The sequence below is a fragment of the Podarcis liolepis genome (assembly GCF_965112155.1).
Source record: "Podarcis liolepis genome assembly, chromosome: 8".
Lineage (NCBI taxonomy): Eukaryota > Metazoa > Chordata > Lepidosauria > Squamata > Lacertidae > Podarcis > Podarcis liolepis.
This window is the reverse complement of record NC_139560.1, coordinates 48,456,167-48,482,020: the sequence shown is the minus strand read 5'-3', so window position 1 is coordinate 48,482,020 and position 25,854 is coordinate 48,456,167. Positions and strand designations below refer to the sequence as shown.

General features: G+C 39.6%; 1 protein-coding gene across 27 annotated transcripts in view; it reads right to left on the bottom strand.

The window, feature by feature from the left end:
• The window catches only part of PTPRM (protein tyrosine phosphatase receptor type M), a 395,597-nt gene that overhangs the window by 225,293 nt on the left and 144,450 nt on the right, over nucleotides 1–25,854 (bottom strand). For all 27 annotated transcript variants that reach the window (XM_083518504.1, XM_083518498.1, XM_083518477.1 and 24 more), the window contains exons 4-6: nucleotides 20,874–20,952; nucleotides 18,730–18,845; nucleotides 4,530–4,704 (exon numbers count right to left, since the gene is read on the bottom strand). In XM_083518504.1, the coding sequence (XP_083374630.1) occupies nucleotides 4,530–4,704; nucleotides 18,730–18,845; nucleotides 20,874–20,952 (370 nt within the window). The remainder of the gene's footprint in view (nucleotides 1–4,529; nucleotides 4,705–18,729; nucleotides 18,846–20,873; nucleotides 20,953–25,854) is intronic.

Here is a 25,854-nt window from a genome sequence, read left to right as displayed (position 1 = left end):
GCTCTGAAAACATACAGGGAATGACAAACCTTTTTTTGTGGGTGCACTGAATTTGGAAAAAAGGAGGGAAGAACAAGTTCTTGCTCCAAATAGAAGCTAGAAGTAACTTTAGGAAGCAGGAAGGCTAGGTCAGTACAGAAGACAGCCTATCTTTGTGAAAGGTGCAGAGGCAGAGGTGCTTGGCTGCGGACAGAGTGCTGAGTTCCAAAATTCTGCAAGATGAAATGATGGCCACTAAAGGTAACTTTGAAGGACAGTAGTTTGAGGAAGATCTCTTTCAGCGGTTCAAAGGGAGGCTTCTGTGGAGGTCTCAGGATGGGAATCTGTGGCTGGTCGAGGAGCATGTTAAAGGTAGCCCTTTAAGCAATCATTTCAAAAGTGGTTGGGAGGTAAGTGCCAGGTGGCTTATTTGAAGGAACCAAGGGCTGCAAGGCCAGAATGGTGTGATAAGGACTCTCACTTTCTCTTCCCTGATCTTCTGGAGGACCACCCTTGGAATGATAGAAAGTGAAGGGAGGGTGTAGAGAAAATCTGGTGGCCAAGGGAGAACAAGGGGAGAACATATAAGGTCTCCACTGATGCTGACTGGAATCTGGTAAAGAACCATAGGATCTGAACTTTGACAGGAGCTGTTGGAAAACTGCAGGATGCAGTTGCCATTCCTCTTGGTAGCTTTTCCTGTGGCTCAGCCTGTCTGCTTGTGTGTTCAGGAGACTAGAGATGAGCTCAGCAATAAGTGACTAGAAGTTTTATTATGCTCAGCTGAGGAAAAGAGATACTACTGCACAAAACTCCAAAGATCAGGTGCCTCCTTGTCTGTGAATGTTGGATTTCACTGTGGTGGAATATGTACATATTTGGACACTGATGAGTTGGAGACGAGGAGCAAAGTGTTGTAGGGCAAAGCAAGCTGCTTGAAGCTCTAACCAACTGATGCTCATTGATGCTTCTGTTGGAGACCATAGGCCTTGGATGCTTAGATCTCTGCAGTGAACTTCTCACCCCGTGAGACTGGCATCCAGGGTGATCGTTGTCGGCAGAACATGAAAAGGAGAGCCCCTATGTAGATGGTGGATCACAATGTCCATCATCTCAAGGCTCAGTAAAAGTGGTGGGGGACTTTAACGTGCAGTTGTCTGCTCGATGTGATGTCTTTCTGGAGGGGTAGTAGAGCGTTGGAGAGGATAGGTGTGGTGCTTTGCTCACAGAGTTATATGTGCCACTGAGATTCATACATCTAGTACCTGTGCCATAAACATGAGATCCACTTTCTTGGATTTGATGAGGGTCTGAACCTCTCAGCTGATCTTTTCCTTCCTGGAGATCTATTGTCATGAGTAGGTTTTGAGAATGGAGATTTTCTGTGATAAATGAAAGAATTTCCATATGTTCCCCATTTCCTTGCCTCCCCAGTGAAGCTACAGATAGAAAATTAGTGAGTGCTTCTGGTTTTAACCTAACCAGAGCTTCCCATTATACCCAAGGTCCAGAGACTCTGGTTAGCTTAAAGTTTAAATGGTTTGAGAACAAGCCAGGATCATAAACCACTATTTGATATTGTCTTATTTCAATAAATAGTAATTCAAAACTAACCTGAGTTTCCCTGGAGTTCAGGCAGAGGAAAGCATGTCGCAACCATGCAAGAAAAGGTAGTTGGAGCCTATGAGACCATATGGAGCATATGTGCTGTCTGTTGCACATAACACAAAACCATATTTCAAAAGGCCCACAGTGTACATAGTTTTGCTTATGCAGTAATTCCATGTAGGAAATTTTTTGTTATGTGAAGATGTCCAAAATATGTGAAGTTCAAAATACATGAAACAATGTTTCAAAATAAGCACTAAGCCATTTTATCAAGCCTAAAAAAAGAAAGCTGCAAATGTCCACGTACTTTTAACTCCCTGATAAATATATATTTAAAACACATATGTTATTGGAAGGTGGGATGCAATTTTCTGTAAAACACACTTTAAAAAAAGGAATGTGTAATTGCCTATCAGTAACAATGCAAATGAGCTTAAGTATATCATAATGTTGTTATTTAAATATAATCTGTTCCAAGGTCAGTACACTGTTTAAAATGGGCTTTTTAGGTCACAAGGAATGGCCCGCATGAGGTCTCATAAAAGCTATGGCACAAGCAAAAGGAATTACCATAATTACTTCATCACACTACAAGTAGCTAATGGGATTACACCCTAAGGGTAAGCAATTATTCACTGTACACAGTGTAAATGTGCTGAGAGGTGGATAAGACCAAATATTATAAGGATATGATAAATAAATTCACACATGGAAGGTTCAAGGTCAATGGTAGTATATTGATACAAGTTTTTAAGAAAACTGAATCTGAGGACTCTTTATTTGTCCTCATTTTTCATCAATATATAGCATGCCTGTAGATCACTTCCTTTCCCCCCTCATTATTGCCCCCACCCCTGTGTACTATATATCTGCTTCTGAATGAGATGTTCTTAAGAATTTTAATAAAAAAACTTCCATTTTAGCAATACAGTTACACCTCAGTTGTTGAATGTAATCCATTCCGGAAGACTGTTCGACTCCGGAAATGTTCGACAACCAAGGCGCAATGAGCAGCTGGGAAATTCCATTGAGAAAATGGAGAAGTGCGCCTCAGAAGCTGTTCAGCTTCCAAAGTGCGTTAAAAAACGGAAGCATTCACTTCCGCGTTTTCGGCGTTCAGGTTCTGAATCATTCTGTTTCCGAGACACTCGAAAACCGGGTTCCACTATATATAAAATCCAAGTTTTAGTCATTTTCACAAGAAAATCACTGAGAGTGAGATTCACTACCAAAGAACATATAGAAAATTGAATTCATATCAGCAGAGTAACCTTTCCATTGTTTGTTTATTTTAAGGATGATCACCTTCACAGCTCCATTTCAGAACTTTCTGCACACTTGAGGGGCAGGCTGAAAAATTTCTTAATGGGACAAGGCATCAGTCCTAAATGTCTCAGATGCACTATGGGATGGGATGGTACTGGACAGAAGACCATTACCACCATGGGAAAGTGGCAGGAGAACTATGCAAGGAAGAAGGAAGGCAATGGACTCAATGAGAGGAAATAAACTGAAGCTGAATCCAGTTAAGACTCAGGTACTGTTAGTGAGTGGTTCCCCAGACTGGAAGGATGGGAAGTTGCTTGCGCTTGAGGTTATGCTGCGTCTGAAGGAGTGGGTATGCACCTTTGTTCACATGGCCTGAATGGCATAGAGTGCTTTACACCAGTTTTTGCTTGAGACCCAACTGTGCCCCTATCTGGACAGGGATAGCCTAACTTCTGTTGTCTATGCTCTGGTAATATGGTTAGAATAATGTAACACATTATACACGGGGCTATCTCTGAAGATAGTTTGGAAACTTCAGCTGGTGCAGAATTCAGTGGACTGGTCGCTCACTGGAGCAAGAAGGTTGGAGAATATTACACTAATCTTGGCCTGACTACACCGGCTGCCGATTACTTTCCAGGGCCAATTCGAAGTGCTGGTTTTGGCCTATAAATCCTTTTAAAAGCTCTTGACCAAAATACCTCAAGGACTGCCTCCTTTAAATAAAAAAAAAGTTGAGGTGGGGATTTAAGAAAGAGAAGCTTCTGACTGGTATCGTGCATCAGAACAACAAAAAATAGTTGTGTAGATGCACCATCCATAAAAGTGTCACAAAAGGCATCACAACTTTCTCCATACCACCTTTCCCCCCCTTCATCCTGTCCCCCCCCGCCCCTACAAATGTGCCAGAAATGTTCATTGAAGAACTTTTTGCATAGCACTATTCCCTTTCTGCTTGTATCTTATTTTTTTTAAAGCCTAATTATGTGTGGAATTATACTAACTATACCCCCCCAATATGTGTAAAAAAGAAAGGTCAGACCTCATTTTGCAGCATAATTTTATAAGTATATCAAGTATATTTTATATAGTCATGTGCACAGTTATATGTATTTGTTTATGTACTGCTCACTTTAGGAAACCTAGACTATATATGCATCTAATAGGCATACAGTATTATGTATATAATAATGCATATAATGATTAATATAATATGTAAGACTTGTTCTGTATTTTTAGTGGAACAGAGGGGCTCGCTTCTTGTTGAGATTAAGGAACAAAATCATTGTTAGTTGAATATAATTTTATGGTCCATTGGCCACAAATAAAAAGTTGCAAAATGTAAAATACATAAGATTGTTAAAAGAGGAGGTTAAAAAGAAAAAGCAATCATAAAGTGTCTAAGGGAAGTTGCAATGTTTAGACATTTTGCAACTTGCTTAGTAATTTAAAAAATTAGAGCCTTCCAATAAAATGATCAACAGACTCTGGAGATTGTCCTAGGAAAGACTGTGTAAGGGGGTATATCTGAGTTTCTCTAGCCTCCATTTAAAAGAAGAATGTGACACTGACTACACCTCTTCATTATTATAGGAGCAGTACGTGTTATTTACAGGAGCTCTGTTATAACCTAAGATAGTACTCTTCTCATGCACGCATCCATTCTGAAATACCTTTAACGATCAGTTCTGCATAATTTGATACTCCAACTCCTCCTTCTGTGCGAATCATGCAGCGGTAATTGCCTGCATCTCGTTTGGTAGCATTTACCACACTGAACGAAGCTACGAATCGCCGATCATTAAAAACTTTCATATCCTTCAGAGGTGCATCCCGTACAAGCAATCCCTAGTGAAAAACAAATTAAAAGTTTACTTTTGATGAAGGGGGGGGACTATTGTAAAGAGATTTAATTTCTCCAATACTTTTCTACCCCAGTGAAACTCATATGGCAGTAGGGATGGAGGAGGAATTCATTTGGTCCACACCTTGAGAAACAGACCAACCCAAACTTGTTTGCAGATCAGAATGCAACTCTTGATGTGAACATTTCATGCATTCTTTCAAAACACACAAACCATATAATGGAACCAGGGCTTTTCCCCCCAGCCAGAACTCGACAGAACACAGTTTCGGCATGTCTCAGGTGGGCACCATTGCCGTTATAAGAGAGCATAGGAGGCGTTCATTCTGAGTTCCAGAACCTCTTTTTCTAGAAAAAATAGCACCGAATGGACCTATTTGGTGGTAGCAGCATGAACCATGCACAGTTTCAAAATCTTGGTGTGGCTTGCCAGGTGTACCCCAATCAAATATGAATGTCTATAAATCCTTCCCATAGCGTAAGTATCCCCTTGGCTTCAATATATTTGGAATTAAGTGACTTTAAATACTTTTCAGTATTTCTACTTTTGTCCTCAAACACAAATGAAATTACAAAAACTTTGCATGAAATCTAACCTGCCTGCCTTTATGAAGTGGAAAGAGCAAGCCCTGATTCCTATGCCAGAAAGCAAAACATAGAACCTATTAAGGAAATGACTGAACTCAGTTTGTTAATTACGGTGTTCAGATGTCAACTTGTTGAAAGTAACCTTAAAATGCTATTTATAGGTTTTTTGAAAGCTCCAAATAATGTCAACATTAAACTGACTCTTGTACATAATTCATGAGGCAAAAGTCAAGGTTAAACAGAGCATTATGCCAAAGTATCTGGATATTAAACAGTAAATAACAGATTTTAATTTCTTTAATAAGTACAGCAATAATGAAGTCATTTAACTTTTACAAGCGGTTTTATGGCATGCCCTTATTTAAGAAACGGTTGGAATAAACAGGAGTAAAATAACTTTAAAAGACATAGTTTGCAAAGTTCAAGACTAAAAAGGTTGCAATCATGCCAATGATTACCTGGGAGCTATCAGAGCTGAATATTTTGTTATATGTTTATTTGTGTTTTTACTTTTTTCTCACCAGTATTAGCACAATGGCACTCGCTGCCTATACATTTCTAGTTGCAATTTCTGCTTTTAACCTATGCAACCTTACAAAGCTAGGAGAGGTTCGGAGGGTGGCAACACTGGAGAGGATATTTTCAGTTATAGCCCCCACCCCACCCTACCCCCCACCCCACAACACCTGTGGGATGCTCTCCTGGTTGAGGCCAGAAGCTATAAACCCTACAGTCAGAGGAAGAAAAAACATTTTTGTACAACCAAGTTACATAGATGAATCCTGACAACTGCAGCATATGGCCACGATCCAAAGAGCACAATGTCGCAACATTTATGTGAACTCATATATTTATATTTCTACACGACAGCACCAGCAGCGCTATCCGACAGAACTGACCACCAACAAATGAGTGTTTCTGATGTTTGCTCCAGTCAGACCAGCATTTCTAAAATCCAGAGAACCTACTTTACTTGAGTTGTCAACAGTAAAACATAAAGAATATTTAGAAAAAGGAGGAAGAAAAACAGAACAATGATCACATATTCACAGTCCACTCATATTTAGAACACAATGGACTTCATATTTCATAGCAGAAGATCATGGATGACAGAGACTTTGAAGACTCATCTTCATTAGCTATGTTAAAGACACATATGCAGCCGTTGAATGGAACTCAGGTTCCATTTTGCCCAGGCAAAATTGATGCAGTGGAATTGGCATGACTTCAATGTAGATTTTTAAAAATAACATTTTGTGCGTTTTATATATAGCAAATTATCGTTCAGCTTGTTGATCAGTGAATGGAAGTGATTTTGAAAGGGTCACTGTGAATACTTTAATATGTACCTTTAGAAGTGGAAATGCCTGCGGATCTGATTATAACAAAAAGCCACACCATAGGAAGTCCAAGGTCTGCAACACACACACACACACACACACACACACACACACACACACACACACCATTAAAGCAACATGCACTGCATAGCATATAAATTCAGCTTATGTGTCCCTTTTCACAATAAATGGGGGTAGCACTGGATAGTTATCACTGGCAACCAGAAAAGGAATAAGTTCTTTAAAAAATGGGATGCATGCCTAAAATGTGCTTGCACAAGACAATTTTCAACAACAACATCAATCAATCAATCAATCAATCAAAAAGATCTTGTACTGTGATGTGTGGTGGGCAAACCGCAAAGCCAACTTTTGAAATTTTCATCCATTTCTTTTTGTAAAGCACGAACCTACAGTCATGAAAAAAACGATTCGGAGACCACAATTCTATTGTGTGGAATTCAATGTGTGTGTGCGTTTGGAACACACACAACTATAGTACTACACTTTAAATTCTACTGTAAGAAATGGCATTATACATGTACTTTCAATGCCTTTACTTTTCCAGAGCTTAACATTACTTCAAATTCCTGTTATTTTAGGATGTTGTACATCTTGTTTGTATATTTGAGAACGCACACATATATGTTATAGAAATATATAGTTGCTTCTATACTCATAACATACAAGATGCATTCTCATATATACATTTCCACAGACACCTGAGAATGCACAGCTGATATCTACAGTCTTGCAAAGAGGATATTCTTAACATGATTTTCAGTTTACTTCTCAGTAATTGCAGCTAGCACCTCAACCATATGCACCCTGGCCTTGAATGCAATTGTGACAGCTGCTGGAGTGTGAAGAGAACAGGGGTAGCGAGAACTCTTTACACCACAGTTTTAACTGATATGCTCCTGTAATATGCTAACTTAAATGGAGAAACACTAGTAATAATTTTAGTGCTCACAGAAGCATGAAAGAAGAAAAGTCAGTCCATGTGATTTACTGTGCCTGATAAATCATGTTGGTACCATAGAGGTACATTAGGAAAGGTGGCCACCAAAAAAGTAATCACCCACAGCTGAAGGTTATCTCAAACTCACTGAAGGGAAAATAATATTTCCTTTTTATCAATATATATTAAACAGTATCCTTGGAGCATTCGTTTTATTCCCTGGTGTGATTTAAACAGCTCCAGTACGTTTAGATTAGTGATGAGTGAACTCTACTTAGCTTTCCTCTTGATCTGCTCATTATCTTCTGAGCTTTTTACTGAGAGTTCTTTGAGAAAATCTGGAATGCTGGTACACCTGGATGAGCTCCCCACTAGCCCTCCGTGGTTCTCCTTCCTGAACAAGGGTGTGTGTAGATAAGAATCAACAGCTGTGAGGACTATCTGGCAAGCAATGGTATAAGTCTTGTGGACCATTTCCATATTACCTGGATGCATCTAAGCCTACTAAGGAATATATTTTCCAGCTAAGAATGGAACACTACTGTAATTTCAAAGCATCTTGGTTCAATTAATTGGGCTGCAAGGAAGTACAGTTTGCATGTATCTTCAGCTCTTGCCACTTATTCAGGAGCAACCTGGCCTTGAAAATGAAGCGTCACCAGGCAGCCCTTCCTGCTGGTTTTCCCTTTCTAAATTTGTTTGGCAAATGAGTAGCTAGCAATGACAGGCTGGTGGTGAACTCAGAACAACCTGCACCAGATTGTTGTAGTGTTGCGGGTTTGGCCTCTAAAGAGCTTGAGTTGGTCATCTGAGCAAACATTTATAATATTACTAGTAAGGGTATTGCATCCATACCATAGAGATCACTAATTATTCAAGAACTGCAAGCAGTAACTTTGTTTGAAATTCACGCACAATCTAAATCAACAATAGTATATCCAGTGGTGTTAATATCCTCACCTAATTGCTTTACAGAATTCATGATTCGATTTTTATGATTACTTCCCAGAGTTACTTTTTATAACCAAGACAATTCTCTCCCTTAGATTTGAGAATAATATAGTGTGTGTGTGTGTGTGTGTGTGTGCGCGCGCGCTTATTATATACACATATATTAGCATTTCCACTAACCAAAAAGGCTACCTTTGTAAAAAATTATTTCTAAAGTTACTTTGTCCCAACTGGAATAATCTTAGTTCAATGGTGCAATATCAAAACAATACTAGTTTGTTATGAATGGACATACTCAGAAGCATTTGTAGAATGTTGTTATTCAGGCTTCTTTCCAGTTCTCTGTGTTTGGTGAAAATAGGCAGAGTGACTCTCTTAAACCTATTTTGCATTTCTGCCCTTAATCTGCATAACTGCAGCTTGCAGCTGTCGTCATTGTGGATTATTAGATCATAAATTACACCAAATTAAGTACCTTTGGAAATACCCCTATTGTAGTGAATCCTAGTTACTGATTTATTACATATTTTTTCTAGCTGCTTATCCAATTAGCGTAAGAGTGCAATTCAAAGCTATTAAATCCAATGGGAGTTTTCCCACTGATTTAAATGGGATGTTGATTGCATTCCGCATTAGCTGCAGTTCTCAATTTCTTCTATTTTAAGCCTAATTTGTGACAAGGGATTCTTCTCCAGTTCTAAGATAAGTTGTTGCATAACTGTTTTATTAATTCTTTGACCGCCTTTGAAAATAAAAGGTTGGACTAATGATTTTATTATACTTAAACACTTTCTTACCATTTTCTTTATTTCATTAGTCACTGTGCTGCTTCATGGAATATCTGAAAACTAACTGCACATGTAGGCAACACAGTCTGCAGATTACATCCTGCCCACCAAGAACAACTTCACCAAGTTACTAGCTGTGCAGCGCAGTGCAGGTTTATGTAGGTTATTTGGGATACAGGATATAAAACTGCACAGCATGTCATATCTACACTGCTTATTTCTTAGATCAGACATGTGTTTAATCCAATGCAATTTCAATACCCATTTAAGAAACAGATCACACGGCATGTGGGCGCTTTAATTTGCAGTCAATAAATACAACTTGAGCTCTCCTCTCTTTGGCAATCACTCACAGCCAAGTAAGATTTCTTCCATAAACACGGTTTTAAAAATGAGTCCGTAAGTGTGACTGCGGAGGCCAATTCTGGATCCACACGTCCTTCCACAGTGGGGACATTGGTTTCCGGGTGGGAGTTGATCACGGTGTGGATTTGCCAAGCGTGCCTTCCTCTTAGCACATTTTCCCCTTGCATCCTGAGTATGAGTGTCTTCAAAGCCTAGGACACCTTTGGTAAAGGCTGTTCTCCAACTGGAGTGCTCACAGGCCAGTGTTTCCCAGTTGTCAAGATTTGCCTTGAGACAGTCTTTAAACCTCTTTTGTTGACCACCAGCATTACGCTTTCCATTTTTAAGTTCAGAATAGAGTAGTTGCTTTGGAAGACGGCCATCAGGCATCCGCACAACATGACCAGTCCAACAAAGTTGATGTTGAAGAATCATAGCTTCAACACTGGTGATCTTTGCTTCTTCCAGTACACTGATATTAGTTCGCCTGTCTTCCCAAGTGATGTGTAAAATTTTTCAGAGACACCGTTGATGGAATCTTTTGAGGAGTTAGAGATGGCGTTTATAAGCGGTTCATGTTTCACAAGCATATAGTATAGTTGGTAGTACAATAGATTTGTAAACAAGCATTTTGGTTTCCCTGTGAATGTCTGCACTTCAGTTGGGAGAAAGCGGAACTCGCAGAGCTTAGGCGATGCTGGATTTCGGCATCAATGTTGGCCCTTGTGGAAAAATAACTGCCTAGGCAGTAGAGGTGATAGACATTTTCCAACGTTACACCAATGAGTTGGATTTGTGGTGCTGTAGAGGGGTTATTTTGTAGTTGTTTTGGTTTTTTGGATGTTGAGTGATAGGCCAAGCTTCTCGTAAGCTTCTGCAAAGATATTTAGGATGGTTTGGAGGTCATGCTATGAGCGTGTGCACACTACGTTGTCATCAGCAACGTAGTGCTATATGGTGGAACGTGGAACGTAGGCTCTATGGTGGAAGTTACAGTAACCTTACTCTTTGCTTTCAGCCTGCTCAGATTGAAGAGCTTTCCATCTGTTCGCTATATGATTTCTACTCCAGTGGGGAGTTTCCCTTCAACAAAGTGTAGGATCATGGCAATGAAAATAATGAATAGAGTTGGGGCAATAACACAACCCTGTTTAACGCCTGATCCCACTGTGAATGGTTCACTTTGAGAGCCATTGTTATCTGCGATTGTTGCTGTCATATTATCATGGAGGAACCGAATGATGTTATCTGGGTAGCCAATTTTCAGAAGAACAGTCCACAGGGCATTACGATTTACAGTGTTGAAAGCCTTAGTCAGGTCAATAAACGCATATACAGGGGTTGGTTTTGCTCTCTGCATTTTTCTTGAAGCTGTCGAGTGGTGAAAATCATGTCCACTGTCCCCCTAGAAGGCTGAAAACCGTTTTGGGATTCAGGAACGGTCACCTCGGATATTGCTACGAGACTGTTTGCTAAGACTGATCCTTGCAAGAATTTTGCCGGTCGCAGCTAATAGAGGCATGCCTCGATAGTTTCCACAATAAGTTCTGTCACCTTTTTAAAAGAGATTGATAATTTTGGCATCCCTAAAGTCTGCTGGGATTTCTTCTCTTTCCCAGATATTTTCAATGAGCTTGTGAAGTTGTTGTGTAAGTTCAATTCCACCCACTTTGAAGATTTCGGCAGGTATACAACTTGGGCACAGTTGCATCCAACCCTTTGAACAAAACTTACACAAAAGTGTGATATTACCACATTAATGATATAGTACTTATGCAGTTCTCTGTGTTCTTCCCATGTAATGTACATTCTGTATGTTTGGGAAATCGGAGACTCAGAAGGGACCGAAAGAGTAATCTAGTTTGACCCCCTGCAATTCAGAAATCACAGCTAAAGCTCTCTCCCATCGAATTCAAAACATATGTGTACATATTGGGCTTAAAAAATCAGAATAGCTACAGAGCTGATAGTTCATGTACCCATTTTTTAAAACTATGGCGCAATATAACTTCATCTCTCTTTATCAGTTCTGGATTGCCCTCCAACCCTCCAGAGCAGATTTGAGGTGAACAGTAGCATTCATGAAGAGGAAGGGGAAATTATGTTGTGCAAATGAAAATCCCTGCACTAGCAGAAGTACTTTGTTGGACACTGCCCTTAATCAGGAAAAAATGGTGTAGGAATACCCAAAATGACTACTCATTATGGAGCATCATCTTTTGAACTATGATGCACCTGATTTTCTGAATGATTTGCTAACAACAACCTGTTCCTTTTATCACAAAACACAGCTTGTTTTGTTAAATGTTTTGGATGCTGACAAAATATTCTGCTTTTAAATCTGTTTATCCACAAAAGAGGTTTGGTTTAGCCAATGAACCTTTAACAGCAGATAAACAACAGATGTATTGGAAGATTTTCTCAATTTTGATTCCAAAAACTATTTTATTTTGCCTGTCCATTAAAGTGGCAAGAAAAGGATAAGCACCTTTTCAGAAAATGCTGTAATACAGCTCCAAAGGGGGGGGGGGTGTCACTTGGAAAGTTAAGAGAGAAATGCCTTTTCCATGAAATACTTTGTTCATTAGAGAATAATTTGAAGTATTCTACAGAACAATTGAAACACGGTCCCCTTGAGTCTCCAACAATTCCTACTGACAAAAAGTAAAATAATATTCCTGGCAAAAGAAGAATAAAAAGAACAGATGGCATTGGAAAGCTTTTACCATCTATGTAGTTCTTCCTTGATGTGGTAGTTCTGCTTCACTTTGGTAAAGTTTTATTTTTAAAAGCAACTCAAAACTTCATTTCAACAGAACTAGAAATTGCATCACTGTCTTTTAGTGATATCTGTAATATCTTATATGGCATTTTATAACTTGTGAAGCACTAATTACATTTCTAAATTGTATCTCATTATAGAGATCAGATATGCCCTTGACCAACACTGTCTGTTGACTCCAACAGCACCTATATACTCAAAGTCAAAACCATGAATGAGGTTTGAATAAGTCTGCATGAAATTACCAACATGGTAAAAATTACTGAAAAGGAGATAAAGAGAGCTTGGGAAATGATTGATGCATTAAAGGACAAGTAGCTAGTTTCAAAGGAGGCTAAATAAGAGAAATATGGATAAGAAATAAGGAAGGTGGCACAATTTTCAGCAATTCCCTCTGCATCCCCCCCAAATCTGCTCTGTAGGATTAGGTTATGCTCTAGGGAGATTTTGTGGGAGTGAAAGGGGAGTGAATTTCCAAAAATTGCCTCTCTCTTCTGCTCTGTTGATGGATGCCTTCCATCAGCAGAAAGGAAACATAGGATATCACCCACTGACTGATATGTAGTTCTTTGGGGGTCTATCTAAAGTGTAGATTCACTAATTTACAGCACAATTCTATACTGTACATAACTACTCAAAAGTAAGCCCCATTAAGTTCAGTTGGAGCTTGATCCCAGGAAACTGGGTATAAGGCTGCAGTTGAATATCATATTATTGTTAAGCCATTAACTTCTAAAAGGGGGTAGTGCAGACTTTCATTTTATCAATCAATTAAATAATTGATAGGGTGCTTTTCCAAGTTTTAAGGATATTTGTGTGAAATTTGGTTGCTTGTATTTCAATTTCTCTGAGGGTTGGCTTAATCAGGCTGAGGTGTGAAGTTTCTTCTGATAACTGGGCTGTATTAGGTTTTGGAAGTGCTTTCCAGCTAATCTTCTGCTTGTAATATTTTATACATTCTCAGTAAAACAGCCTCTGCTCACTTTGGGCTCCAACATATTGGGAGTGTTGGAAAACCTACATTCAGGATTTACACATTGATAGAAACTTAAAGCTAGGAAGTCCAATTCTCCAAATAACATTCACAGTTGTCCACATGGTAGACGAAGTTTGCTATTGGTCTGGATATCTCATTTACATGTTAATATAATGCAAGATAAATGAATTACTTCAGTGCAAGATTAAAACACAGAAGTAAAATGTGCTATAATGATATAAACCCTTTAAATACTTGGGAAAATTGCCATAGAGTTTTTATTATGAATGTGAAATGCATGAAAATGCAAAACTATTAAAACACTTATTTCTTATTCACTTCCCTCAGATATGGAGTCCATGCAGTTCTTTTAATCATTAATCTTGCTTTATGTTATGCAACCTCTGCAGTAACAAAACACTTTTGTGGTTTTGACAGCCTTCTTTTTTCTGTGTAAATTTTTAAGCATGAATATGATGCCAGATTAATGGTGTTCACTAATCGTCACATTCTTTTATAACTGATTTTGCTCTTCATTTCTTTACTAAGTGGAGCCTTTTCACTTCTCATGGTCACGTACACTAAATAAACAGCAGTGTATTAAAGCAAGTGGAGGCTGCAATATGAAATAAATAGTAAAGCCACCAGGCCACTAGAGAGTTTCAAAGTAGTAGCAAGAAAGAAAAGCTCAGACAGGCTGACAAGCCATGGAAAGATGGTTCAGTAACTTTTATCAGCAGACGTAGTAAAAGTGGCAACACTAACTTTAAATAGTATTGCAATAATAATAATAAAAATTCACCTACCTAGCAATATTGGAGTGATGAACTCTTTAGTACGTAAATCCATGAAGTAAAAGCGCACACAGTACCAATTAATTGTTCCCTTCATTATCAGATCTAATGAACAAAAAGTCCTCCTTGTACAAGGATTGCTTGGCTAAGAAAGCAATCCTATACACAAAATGCTAGTGGTAAAGGAAGTCTGTGTAAGTAAACCAGCATAAAGTTACTCCAGATCCAAAACCCATTCAGCAATTGCTGATCATACTCTGCCTAAGCCTGGCATTGGGAAAACAAGCCTTTTAAATAGTGTTGATGCTTGGTTGCCAGGTCACATGACTGAGCTGAATTGACTCAGTATCCAGCCAAAGTCTCCCCTCTCTGGTTCCACTCCTGGAATGCTCCATTTTGAAGTACTTATGCTGGACTTGGCTCAGTCAGTTTCTGCTCAGCTAAGTGAGCCCCAGTTGAGCCATGATGAGCATGTTGGCTGAGTCAGTGTTGGGGACTAAACATTGACTGAGTCTGGGTGAGCTGGGAATCTTCCAGTTGGTCAGACCGAGATCTGCTGTATCTTAAGATGCCCAGAGGATCTTCAATCACTTCAATCAGGCATAGGCAAACGGCCCTCCAGATGTTTTGAGACTACAATTCCCACCATCCCTGACCACTAGTGCTGTTAGCTAGGGATGATGGGAGCTATAGTCCCAAAACATCTGGAGGGCCGAGTTTGCCTATGCCTGACTTCAGTCATCCATTTTATTTGTATGCCAGGCTTTCAAAGTTCAAACCATGCTCAAGATGACTTACAACATATTTTAAAAATCACACACACACAAAAAAAAAATGACAGCAACAAGAGTAACAGCAATCCCTTCCCAACAAAACCCTCTGAACAATACCCCAGCCCAAAATTCTGTATACAGCAGCCTCGGCTTTTGTAGCTGGAGTCAGTAATGGCCCCACCCTCCCAGGCCAGGTAGGAAAAGGCCTGCAAGGCAGGGATCAGGTCTTCCAGGCCTCACAGCCAATAGGATTGCCCACTGAAAAAGGAGCAAAGCCAGGTTTGTTTGTTTTTGAATTTCCCTCATCCTACATGCATTTGACTTTCATGATTTCAACCATAGGCAGTTGAAGGTGGGCTGGTTGAAATTATGCAGGTCAAGTCGTAAGCAAGGCAGAGAGCTTAGAAACTCATTTTGTGCTGGGTACACTTGGGGTTAACCAGTGTGAAAAGAGCTTTGAAGCTCTCCACCTTCCTTGCTGGGCAATACTCTGCTCATCGCGACTGTTCTGGGAGGCTTTAGGGTGCTCTCATGAGATCTCACACAAACATCCCTTGCTTTCCAGAGGTGGTATGGTAAGCTGGCCTTATCTAGGAAGCAAGGCCCAGAGCTTAAAAATTCTCTCTGCACCACTAAACTTAAGTGGACAAAAGGCAAAAAGAGCTTTTAAACTCCTGGCCTGACTTTATGGACAAGGCCTCCTCAACACACACCAACTCTGGAAGTGCTGGGGATGCTCTCTGTCTCCCCCTCACTCACCAGCTATGGGACAGCTCCAAGCGTCTCCCCCTCACTCACCAGCTATGGGACAGCTCCAAGCGTTTCACTATACACAATTTTTGCATAAACATGTAACCCTTGGAACCAAATCCCGAGATAACACAAGGGATTACTATAAAACCGGACTGACCATTTTCTAAATTCTAAATATAAGAAATAAGAAACCAAGGGAGAAAGAATAAATGCTGTAGTTGAAGCTTTTGCCCAGTTATGCTCCTCAATCTTGGGACTGAGCAGTCTATGGTCATACAGCATAAATAATTTGACACATTCTCTGAGGCAATCTTCTTTAGTATCATTTCACATGATCCATAATACTATCATAACTGAACTCTAGCATATATGAAGCACTGGAAATCAGCAAACACAGTGTACGGTGATTGAAAACCAGCAGAAAAATAAATATGAGAGGGAAAGTGTTATGGGTCTACATCTTTGGGGGCAGTACAACTGAATTGTTTCAGCACTCTATTATAAGGTTCCCCATGAAACATCCAGTAAAGCCCAGCATGTTGTATCCAGTGAAAAACTCCTACTAGTGCAAAGTCTTCTGCCTGAACAACGGGACTTTCTCTTCCTGCACAAATCATTTCTGGGTTTTCTCCCAACATTTTGGAATAGTTTGCACAGAGAGCAGGCAGAAATCCTTGCATAATGTGATGGTTTTGTTAGATGCCACTGTAGTGGCAGTTCTTACATTTAAAAAAAAAGATGGTGATTGTACTTGGGTGATTTGCTAAATGCTCTCTCTCTCATTAATGTGTGTGAACTATATTACAGGATATATAAATTCTAAGGCAGCCTGCATTAGAATCATATCTGTTTAGTTTTCCAATTTAAACTTAATACTGAAATGGATACAACCTATGCTGCCCACAAATGCAATAAACAAAAACAGATGGGCAGCATCTGTTATTTGTAAACATCACTTCTGGGGTATCACTGAATTTATTTTTGTATTATACCTACACTGAAGCTTCTGCTAATGAGAATGTTTCATTCCTGGTGCATACTATCTAGCCAATGACCTTTTAAACTTAAACGATGGTGACAATAAGAGAAAAAGAACAGATATTGCATTCAGCTGCATTATGCTCATGATTTCCTTCATTTGACTTTAACCTAAGGTTAAATGGATGCAGTTAGTGACAATTTGTCTTCACATTACCTGATGTGCTATAATCAAATCTCATGATTCATTGTTCATCTGAAAAGGTACAGGAGCAGATTAAAGTCATTACCTAGGATGACTTACCATGTAGCTATTCTTGGTTTGGGTCCCCCCCCCCCTTTCCTTTCCCAACCACTGGGTGATCTAAGCACTATGAATTTCTAAAATTAAATAAGCTGGTCTCCTCTTTAGGCATTTCCGTATGAGTTAATGTTATGTTTCTGGATGGAGGCAAAGTCAGATTGTTATCCATTATGGCAGACCTCTATCATGGGAAATTACTTTAAAATCTGAAAAAGGAGTAGGAGAGATGGCAAACCCTCCACATGTTGTTGGTTTCCATGGCTGATGGTCAGGGATGATGGGATTTGTACAGGCACAGATACTACAGGTTCCCCATCTATTCTTTAGAGGGTCAGGGAATAAATACGTAGCACCATTGCTATGCTTTATTGTGGATGAACTGCACTACATCCTTAAGGATCAGGTGCATTTTTCCAAATGCAAGTGAAAAGAGGAAGGGACAAATTTGTCCAAACTCCAAAAACAACATATGTTTCACAACAAAGTGAGGAAAGTAATTTGCTATGAGAACTTTCCTCCACTAACAGTGAATTTCCACATTGCTTTTTAAGCATTTCACTGAGATACTGACTTCTCCAGTAATTTCGGGAAGGGGAGTACAATATAGTATTAATACCAATGGACAAGAGTATACATTACAATGTGATATTCTCTTTACAACTTCCTTATAGCTTTGTACTTCCACTTTTTGTTCCTCAGTCACACACACACACCACAATACAATGGGGCTGCACCATCCAAGCCCACCATGCATTTACACTGCGACAAATGAGACAAATGACAGCCATCTAAGCTCAACACCATCAGTATTCTCCAACCTCCAGATGAGCAATGTGTCTGCAACCTGGTAAGGGCATTGGGTGGGAGTGTTAGCTGCTCACATCTCTTACTCACACAGTAAGCCCCAAAGTAATAAAAACGATATGGTTAAAAATAATAGTTGAAATACACCAAAACACATTTAGAACTAGCAATTAAATTACCGTTTTCATTTATAGCATCCCGTGCTCTGCATTGCCTGTACCTTTGTTTCCAAAGGCCTGTTTGCCGCAGAAAAGGCTCTCTCTGTGGACACCATCAACTGTGTTTCTGATATTGATGGGGCAGAGGGAAGGTGCTCACCTGAGGATCATTGTACCTGGGCATGTTCATATAGGAAGGTATTACGTTGCAAGCAGCCTGGGCTCAAGCCATATAGGGCTTTATAGGTCACTGTCCGCACCTTGAATTGTGCCTGGAAAGGGACTGGTAACCAGCGCAGTTGCTGGATCAATGGAGGAACATGATCCCTGTGACCGGCCCCAGTCAGCATTCCAGACCAGCTGAAACTTCCAAACACTTTTCAAAGGCAGCCCCAAACATAACATGTTGAAAAGATCAATTAGCAATGCTGCAAGCGAACATTCAAGGTTCGTTATTAACAATAATAGTTTTTTTCTGTTCTTTTTATTCATAGGCATGCACATGAGCAAGAGAACCACATTTGGAGCTTAGGTTTCACTTCTTAACACTGCAGCCGTTCTCACTACCCATGAAGCTTTCTTCCAAGTGTATATGGTCTTTCTTTCGATGCCAGCATCAGTGTATTTTAAACGTGTTGTTTTGAACGTATCTTAAATATGATGTATGTTACACATGCCATTGTACTGCAGAAAACAAAAGAGGAAAATGCTCACCTGTAGCCAAAGCCTATTTCCTGGAATGGTCTTGCCATTGGCAGTGCATTGGAAAGTAGCAAACTGGCCAGCATTGACTTCTACACTCTGGACACGCAGGAAATGGGGTGTGCTGGCTGTTGAGAATAAAGAGAGGAGGGAAACATGCTATTAGCATTGTATTTTTCTAATTAATTCATCTGTCTGACAGCCATTTTAAATATTTCCTTAAGCGTCCCAAAATGTGTACTAAAATATCTGACTCTAATTGTGCCTAATATAATAAGGCTGTTTTACATTTCTAATATTACTTTCTTACAAGAATCCAGGATATGACAAAATATAAAGGTGCTAGCTTATTGTTCCTACTGAAGAAATTATATTAGGTTACTAAGCCTTCGATAAAACGTTTCGATGTTTATAAAGGTTAGACTGAAATTTAATTGATATTTTGAACAAAACCACAGCAGATATTTATACTAGCTACTAGACAAGAACTGTACAAAGTTGTCAAGAAAACTATTTTTAAGCCAGGTGTTTTATAGGTATATAGGAAATGTGTTTTAGAGCAATTGCATGATATACTGTTTTAGGGAGCAATCCTATATGCAAGAAGCTGATGTAAAGCAAGTCATCAGAAATTAAGGTTGCATAAAGGCACACCAGGTCCAGACTTGTTCTGGACTTCCTCATAGCTCTAGCTTCTGTTATACATGGCACAATCTACCAAAGACTAAGGTGTACATTGGCTTAAATTCATTTAGCTCTACATTAGACTGTGGACATCAACCGTTTGCCTAACACCTATGTGCATGGTCACAATCACGTGTGATAATCTATCAGTAACTAACTTTTCCATTTACTTTTACTTGTATTTTTGCTTTGCATGTAATTAAATGGCAGTGGGCTGCACCTAACACTGGCGTAAGTGTGGTTCCACTTATGCAACGCAACTTCCCCTTCCTCCTTGCCACCCCACTTCCACATCTCACAACCCTCTGGAGCAAATGTTGAGGATGTGAAATGGGGGAGAAGCAGAACTTCCATTGTACCAGCAGAAGTCTGTTGCACAAGTGGAACAGCAGAGTTTGATACAATCCAGTCGTTGCACAAAATGTCATTCAGTAGCATATTAAAATGCTACAAATCTTGAAACAATGGCAACAAGAGTAAAGGCACCAAAGAAAAGGATATGCTAAAGATTAGCATCAACCATGCTGTGACAAAAGAAAAAAAGACCTGTTTTAATTTTAATTAGGAAAACTGTATCAGGTAGCTAATACCGGTAATTTCATACAAATGTTTTTCAATGGGATTGCAACTGACACACAAGGCTATACATTGCATGCTTCCTGTGTAGCAAGGACAGGGTGCTGCTCCAGCTACAGACCATTGAAGAATTTGGGGATCCACATTCAAGAATGAGCTCTCCTGTGGTGTAGTGGTTAAGAGCGGTAGTCTCGTAATCTGGTGAACGGGGTTCGCGTCTCCGCTCCTCCACATGCAGCTGCTGGCTGACCTTGGGCTAGTCACACTTCTTTGAAGTCTCTCAGCCCCACTCACCTCACAGAGTGTTTGTTGTGGGGGAGGAAGGGAAAGGAGAATGTTAGCCGCTTTGAGACTCCTTCGGATAGTGATAAAGTGGGATAGCAAATCCAAACTCCTACTCTTCTTCTTCTTCTTCTTCTTCTCCCCCCCCTCCTCCTCCTGATTTACAGCTGCCAAACTAAGCTGGTGATCAGAATGTGGTCCCACTATGAAATCTACACTCTTCCAAATTTTATGAAACGTTTTGAGGGCTGTATTTAATTTTTCTTTTTTTATACTCAATAACTGCTTCGAGTCTCTAGAGCAGGCATCCCCAAACTCGGCCCTCCAGCTGTTTTGGGACTACAATTCCCATCATCCCTGACCACTGGTCCTGTTAGCTAGGGATGATGGGAGTTGTAGTCCCAAAACAGCTGGAGGGCTGAGTTTGGGGGTGCCTGCTTTAGAGAGTGTGGGGCTTCTTCCAGTGGCCGATCAGGGCTTCGGTCTCAAGATTTCTGAGCTTCCCCAGAGCTGGAAAGGACCTTTATCAAGGAGCACACTTTGGGAACAGCAGTGATGCATACCTTTCAACAGTATCTCATAATAATTTCAAATTATAATGCTCAGTCACTTACTGCATGGATGTCCTAAAACCTTCACATCATCTATGGCTAGATATCCTTGGTGCCCTGAAGTTACGACTTCAAAAAATACCTGTAATATGAAAAGGTTGTGTTATCAGTTTTGTCAGTGGAAGTAACATTGCAGGAACATGAATATTTTCTATTAAAGCAACACAACTATTTTATTTTTAAAAACCAGCGCTAAGAATTTGCAAAAGGCTTAAAATACTGGATTCAATGGTGAATCAAGTGAACCATTTCATTCACGACTAACTCAATGGCTATTTGCAGCTGATTTACTCATACATTAACTCTATCAATATACAATTCAGTACAAGAGCTCACTATTTCAGCTTTAAGAAAATAGGTCAATAAAATGCAAATAGCAAATGTACCAACTCGACCAAAATAAGAACGGTGCTTTTTAAAAGTTATGCATAGGCAATGCTTCAGGGTTAAATATAATGCACTAAATGCCAGAAAAATTCTATGTTTTTCTAGCATTTTTTTTATTTTCTGCATTCATATTTGGGCCCAGCCAGATCTGGAGGGCTTACAGTTGTATGATTTAATTATTTCTTCCTAGATAAATACAGTGGCCTGGCTTGCCTCTCATGCAAAGCCAAACTATGGCTTAGCAGGACTGCATGAGCATGTGAGGCCTCAGAAAAGAGCTTGCAGCAGTTTTGCTCCCCTGCCCCGGTTGTTTTTGCATGCTGCTGCGTGGTTTGACCTAGCATGACGTCCAAACCCAGGTTTGTGATTATGCTCTCTGCAGATAAACCACAAACTGCAAACCCATATTTTCAGGGGCTAGGGAGAAAAGTTTCTATTATTGTTGTTAAGTAAAAGTTCAGTACACAACTAATTGCATGATAGCTTGTGCAACATAATAAGCAACGAAGTTTTCCAAAAAATTTCAATAATGCAAATGTGCTATATAGCTGCATATTGTCATTATAGCTTTCTTTTTTTTAAAAAAAATGTTTTTTATTCATTTTCAATTAAAAACCTTCCAATTAATGACAAATCAATTCCAACCGTACCAAATCATAATACAAACAATACAGCCAATGAAACACTCCATTTTTAAAAAAAAATTCAGAAGGCGGCTTCCCATGTTCTGGATATCGAGAGATAATGTCCTTCATTTGTTTTCTGCTTTCATTCCAAAACATGATTGATACAGAGGCGGATCTTATGAAACTAATGAAGCTCATGTTCAGGGCCCCTAATCCTGGAGGGCCCCCAGAAGCAACTTTAGTCCACAATGCTTACAATTTTGGGGGTGTAGTAGACCCAATCTGAATCATACAACTCAAAGTGATTTGTTGTTGTTGTATATATTTCTACAATTCCAAAGTTTGAGAGTCAGTAGCACAGGTGTTGTAAAGGTTTGGTGATATGTCATGGAACAACCCCATTGATGAATATAACAGTGGTTACCCAGAGAATGTTGCTGGTTGTGAAGGGGCCCGCGTAACAGTTCAAGCTTCAGGGCTCCAAAAATGTATGTCCGCCACTGGATGGATAATGATAATCATTCCAGGTGGTACATTGAAGCTGTTCGTAAACTGACTAGTATTTCCACATCTGTATCTAACACGTAGTTCTTAAGCTAACCTAGAGGCAAGTTTTAGGGTCAAAGGCAGAGCTTTCCAAACTTTTCATGTTGGTGACATATTTTTTAGACATGCATCATTTCGCAACACAGTAATTCAGTTTTACTAGCAAACTGGAGGTTAAACTAACCCCTTTCCAGCACCAGGAGGAGTGCGGCGAGCGTTCGTATGACAGATCTACACACTGCAGCCGGCACAATAACATGTCACAACACAGTTTGGAAAGCTCTGGTCTAAGGGTAAAATAAACATAGTACTAGGTTGTAGCTAAGTCCTACTTGGAGTAGACCCATCAAAAGCAGTGGAAGTAAAATATTCCTAGTTTTAATTGTTGAGATTCTTCTTATCCAGGATAGTAGCAGGGAACTCCCCAACCCAAGGCCCTGATCTGTGTCATTGAACATTTCCTCATGATTTGTTTTTAAACCATGTTGTATCTTCTATGAGAAAGATTCCTTTGTATTTTATTGATTTTGCCAACTATGGTAAAATTGCTACATTGTTTTATGGGTTTGTTTTATTGCATTTTAAAAAAAATATCTGGATGCTTATATTTTAATGTTTATGCAACTTTGTAAAAACTTTGTAATCTACTTAGAGAAGCCCATTTTGGAATTAAGCGGTAAATAAATAAATAATTTGTTGCTGTTTAAACAGGTAACATAATTTTTAAAAAAGGAACTTAATAGCAATCTTGCATTTAAGACAAGATGGAGGTATTAAGCTGTTTTGTCCCAGCCAATCTTCTTCGATATCCATTGCTCCTAGTTCTTTCGATGCTTATAAATAGGCCACAAAAATAAATGGACTATTCTTGTCAGCTGAATTAAGAACTAAGGATCAAAGTAAACCATTCCAAATTTTGGCAGGCCTAGCTTTAAATAATCCAAAATTGGTTAGGCAGAAAAGTATGCTTCAGCGACATAAATATGAAAGCTTTCATAAGCATAGACGATGCATGTTGAAGTCTGATAAGTTAAATCTGCTTTCTTCTCTGAAACTGAAACACAATTATTGCTTTTGATTATGGACTCACTATGGGGTTTTATATTTGGGTGGTCAGTGTGTCTGGAAAGAGAGGGAAATTTTATTATGCACGCATGCATTTGGGTATCCTATTATCGCTGCTGAAGTATATAAGCTATTAATAACAAACAAGTTTCCTTTTTTAAAAAGAAAGAAAACACTCAAGTTTCAAACGAAGTAAATAAAGACTATAAATGCCTTCACATCTATTATTTCATTTAACTCTGGAATAACTGTGAGATAAAAATACTGTACCATTGTATATTGTACTACTTTACTATTGTACTAAATATCCAGATTGAGGACACTAGTTCATTTGCTTTTCTGCAGGAAATAACATAGCTCATGAAACTTGTTTTTATCATGTGTGGAGACGGAGCAGCAGCAACAGCAACACAGAAACCATTGATCAGCCCAGGAAGGAAGAGAGACTGCTGGGAAGCCAAGTGTTAAAGCAGAGCTTTCCAAACCATGTGTTGCGACGTATTAGTGTGTCAGCTGCAGTGTGTAAGTGGTGTCATGCGAACGCTCCCCGCACTCCTCCCGGGGCTGGAAGCGGTTAGTTTAACCTCTGGTTTGCTTGTAAAACTGAATTACTGTGTTGTGAAATGATGAATGTCTAAAAAGTGTGTCACCAACATGAAAAGTTTGCAAAAGTCCATGTTAAAGGGACAACATTAAGTAAGGTGACCCACATAAGTATAAAAGAACCACATTCAGGGTAGCAGAAGTGGGTCCTAAGGCTCACCAACAGGCAGAGAGCAAAAGAAAGGAGAGGCAGCAGGTGTGGTGGATTGGAAGTCTTCAGTGCCTGGAAGAAGCATGTGCAAAGAGATGTGCAGCTGCTGGCATGGGCAGGGCTAGTAAAGTTGGGCGGCAGAGATGCAGACCTACCGGCCAAACTCTGTAAAGGGAATGAGAATCTGGGCAGAGATCTGAAATCAGGAGAATTAGAAGCTGGACCAGGAAGGCAGCAGAAGGGGCAGACCTTTACACAACATAGGTTTACTGGCCTGTACTTCACCAGCTAGGCGAAACAATGATAGGCAGGAGTTTAAGGATCTCTGGTATTAATTAGACCAGTGGCAGGCCATGGGCCAGTGGTGTGGGCCTGCCACAATGGTGTGATAAGAGAGGCTGGCAAGGAATGATCACTTCTGGCATACCAGCTGAAGCTAGTAGAAGACACTCCTAGCCAAAGAGGTCACTTGGCCCTCTAGTGACAAAGATAGATAAAGGAACGTCCCAACGTGAGAACCACCACATTGTACAGCTGACTCATTTTTTAGCTTGTGATCTGCTAAGCGTATGAACTGCCGTCAAGTCAGGTTTCACCTGCTACTACATTTATGCATCTTATATTTCCTACCCAAATGCAGAACTTTACATTCACCTCTGTTAAGATCATCTTTAATCCTGTTTCTGTCTTACATAAGCTACATGAACCAATTTTGTGTCATTTAAAAAACAACAGCCCTTAAATATAACTGCAGAAACTGTCATGTTCTGCAGATTATTATTAGTATTTATTATTATTTGTTAAATTTGTATACTGCTCTTAACTCACAAGATTCACAAGATAAAAACACAAAATATATAATAAAATTAAGAACAAAACCCCTCTCAAATAATTTTCCATTTTGTGAAATTCAGCGTATTTCTCCTCCCTCCGCACAGTTCTCCCAGGGGAAGACTGCTGCAATAAAGGGAGTCCTTGTACCGGCTTCTGCTGGTGGAATGGGTTACTTGAATCCAGACCATTATTAATAAAAGGGCCAAGAGTGATTTAAGTATAACTGATCCTATACATGGTTTGCAACACTCCGCTTAGAAAAGAAAAAGGAACATGCTTAATAGTGATGGAAACATAACTTCATGTGGGCACACAGCAAGAAACAGTATCTTTTTCAGACAGCTGAAGTCATTGTAATAGATGAGTAAAGGTCTATGTTGTGTACACACTTCTCACAGTCATCAGGTTTTTGTAGTCCTTCAAAGATCGATGAAACCCTTTTCACCAGAAGCAGCAGTGGGCCAAAAGAAATAGTTATGCATGCTAGAGGACATATCATATCTTTAGCCTGGTTGGCAGAAGTTTGAATCTATATCTGCTAAGTCTAAGTGTTTATGCTCCATACTACACAGGCTCTGATATAAATGGATATGCAGGCAACAAACATTTTGCGTTTGGGGGGTGTTCCCCCACACTCAAAGGTCCACCCTACCCCCTCTTCTGGCCACTTCCAGTTTGTGGCGATGGACGCACGGCAATTTGTTGTTGCTGGATTGAGTGACTGAACATTTCTTCCATATTTTTAATGGTGCTACACTAAAATCAGGTCCTT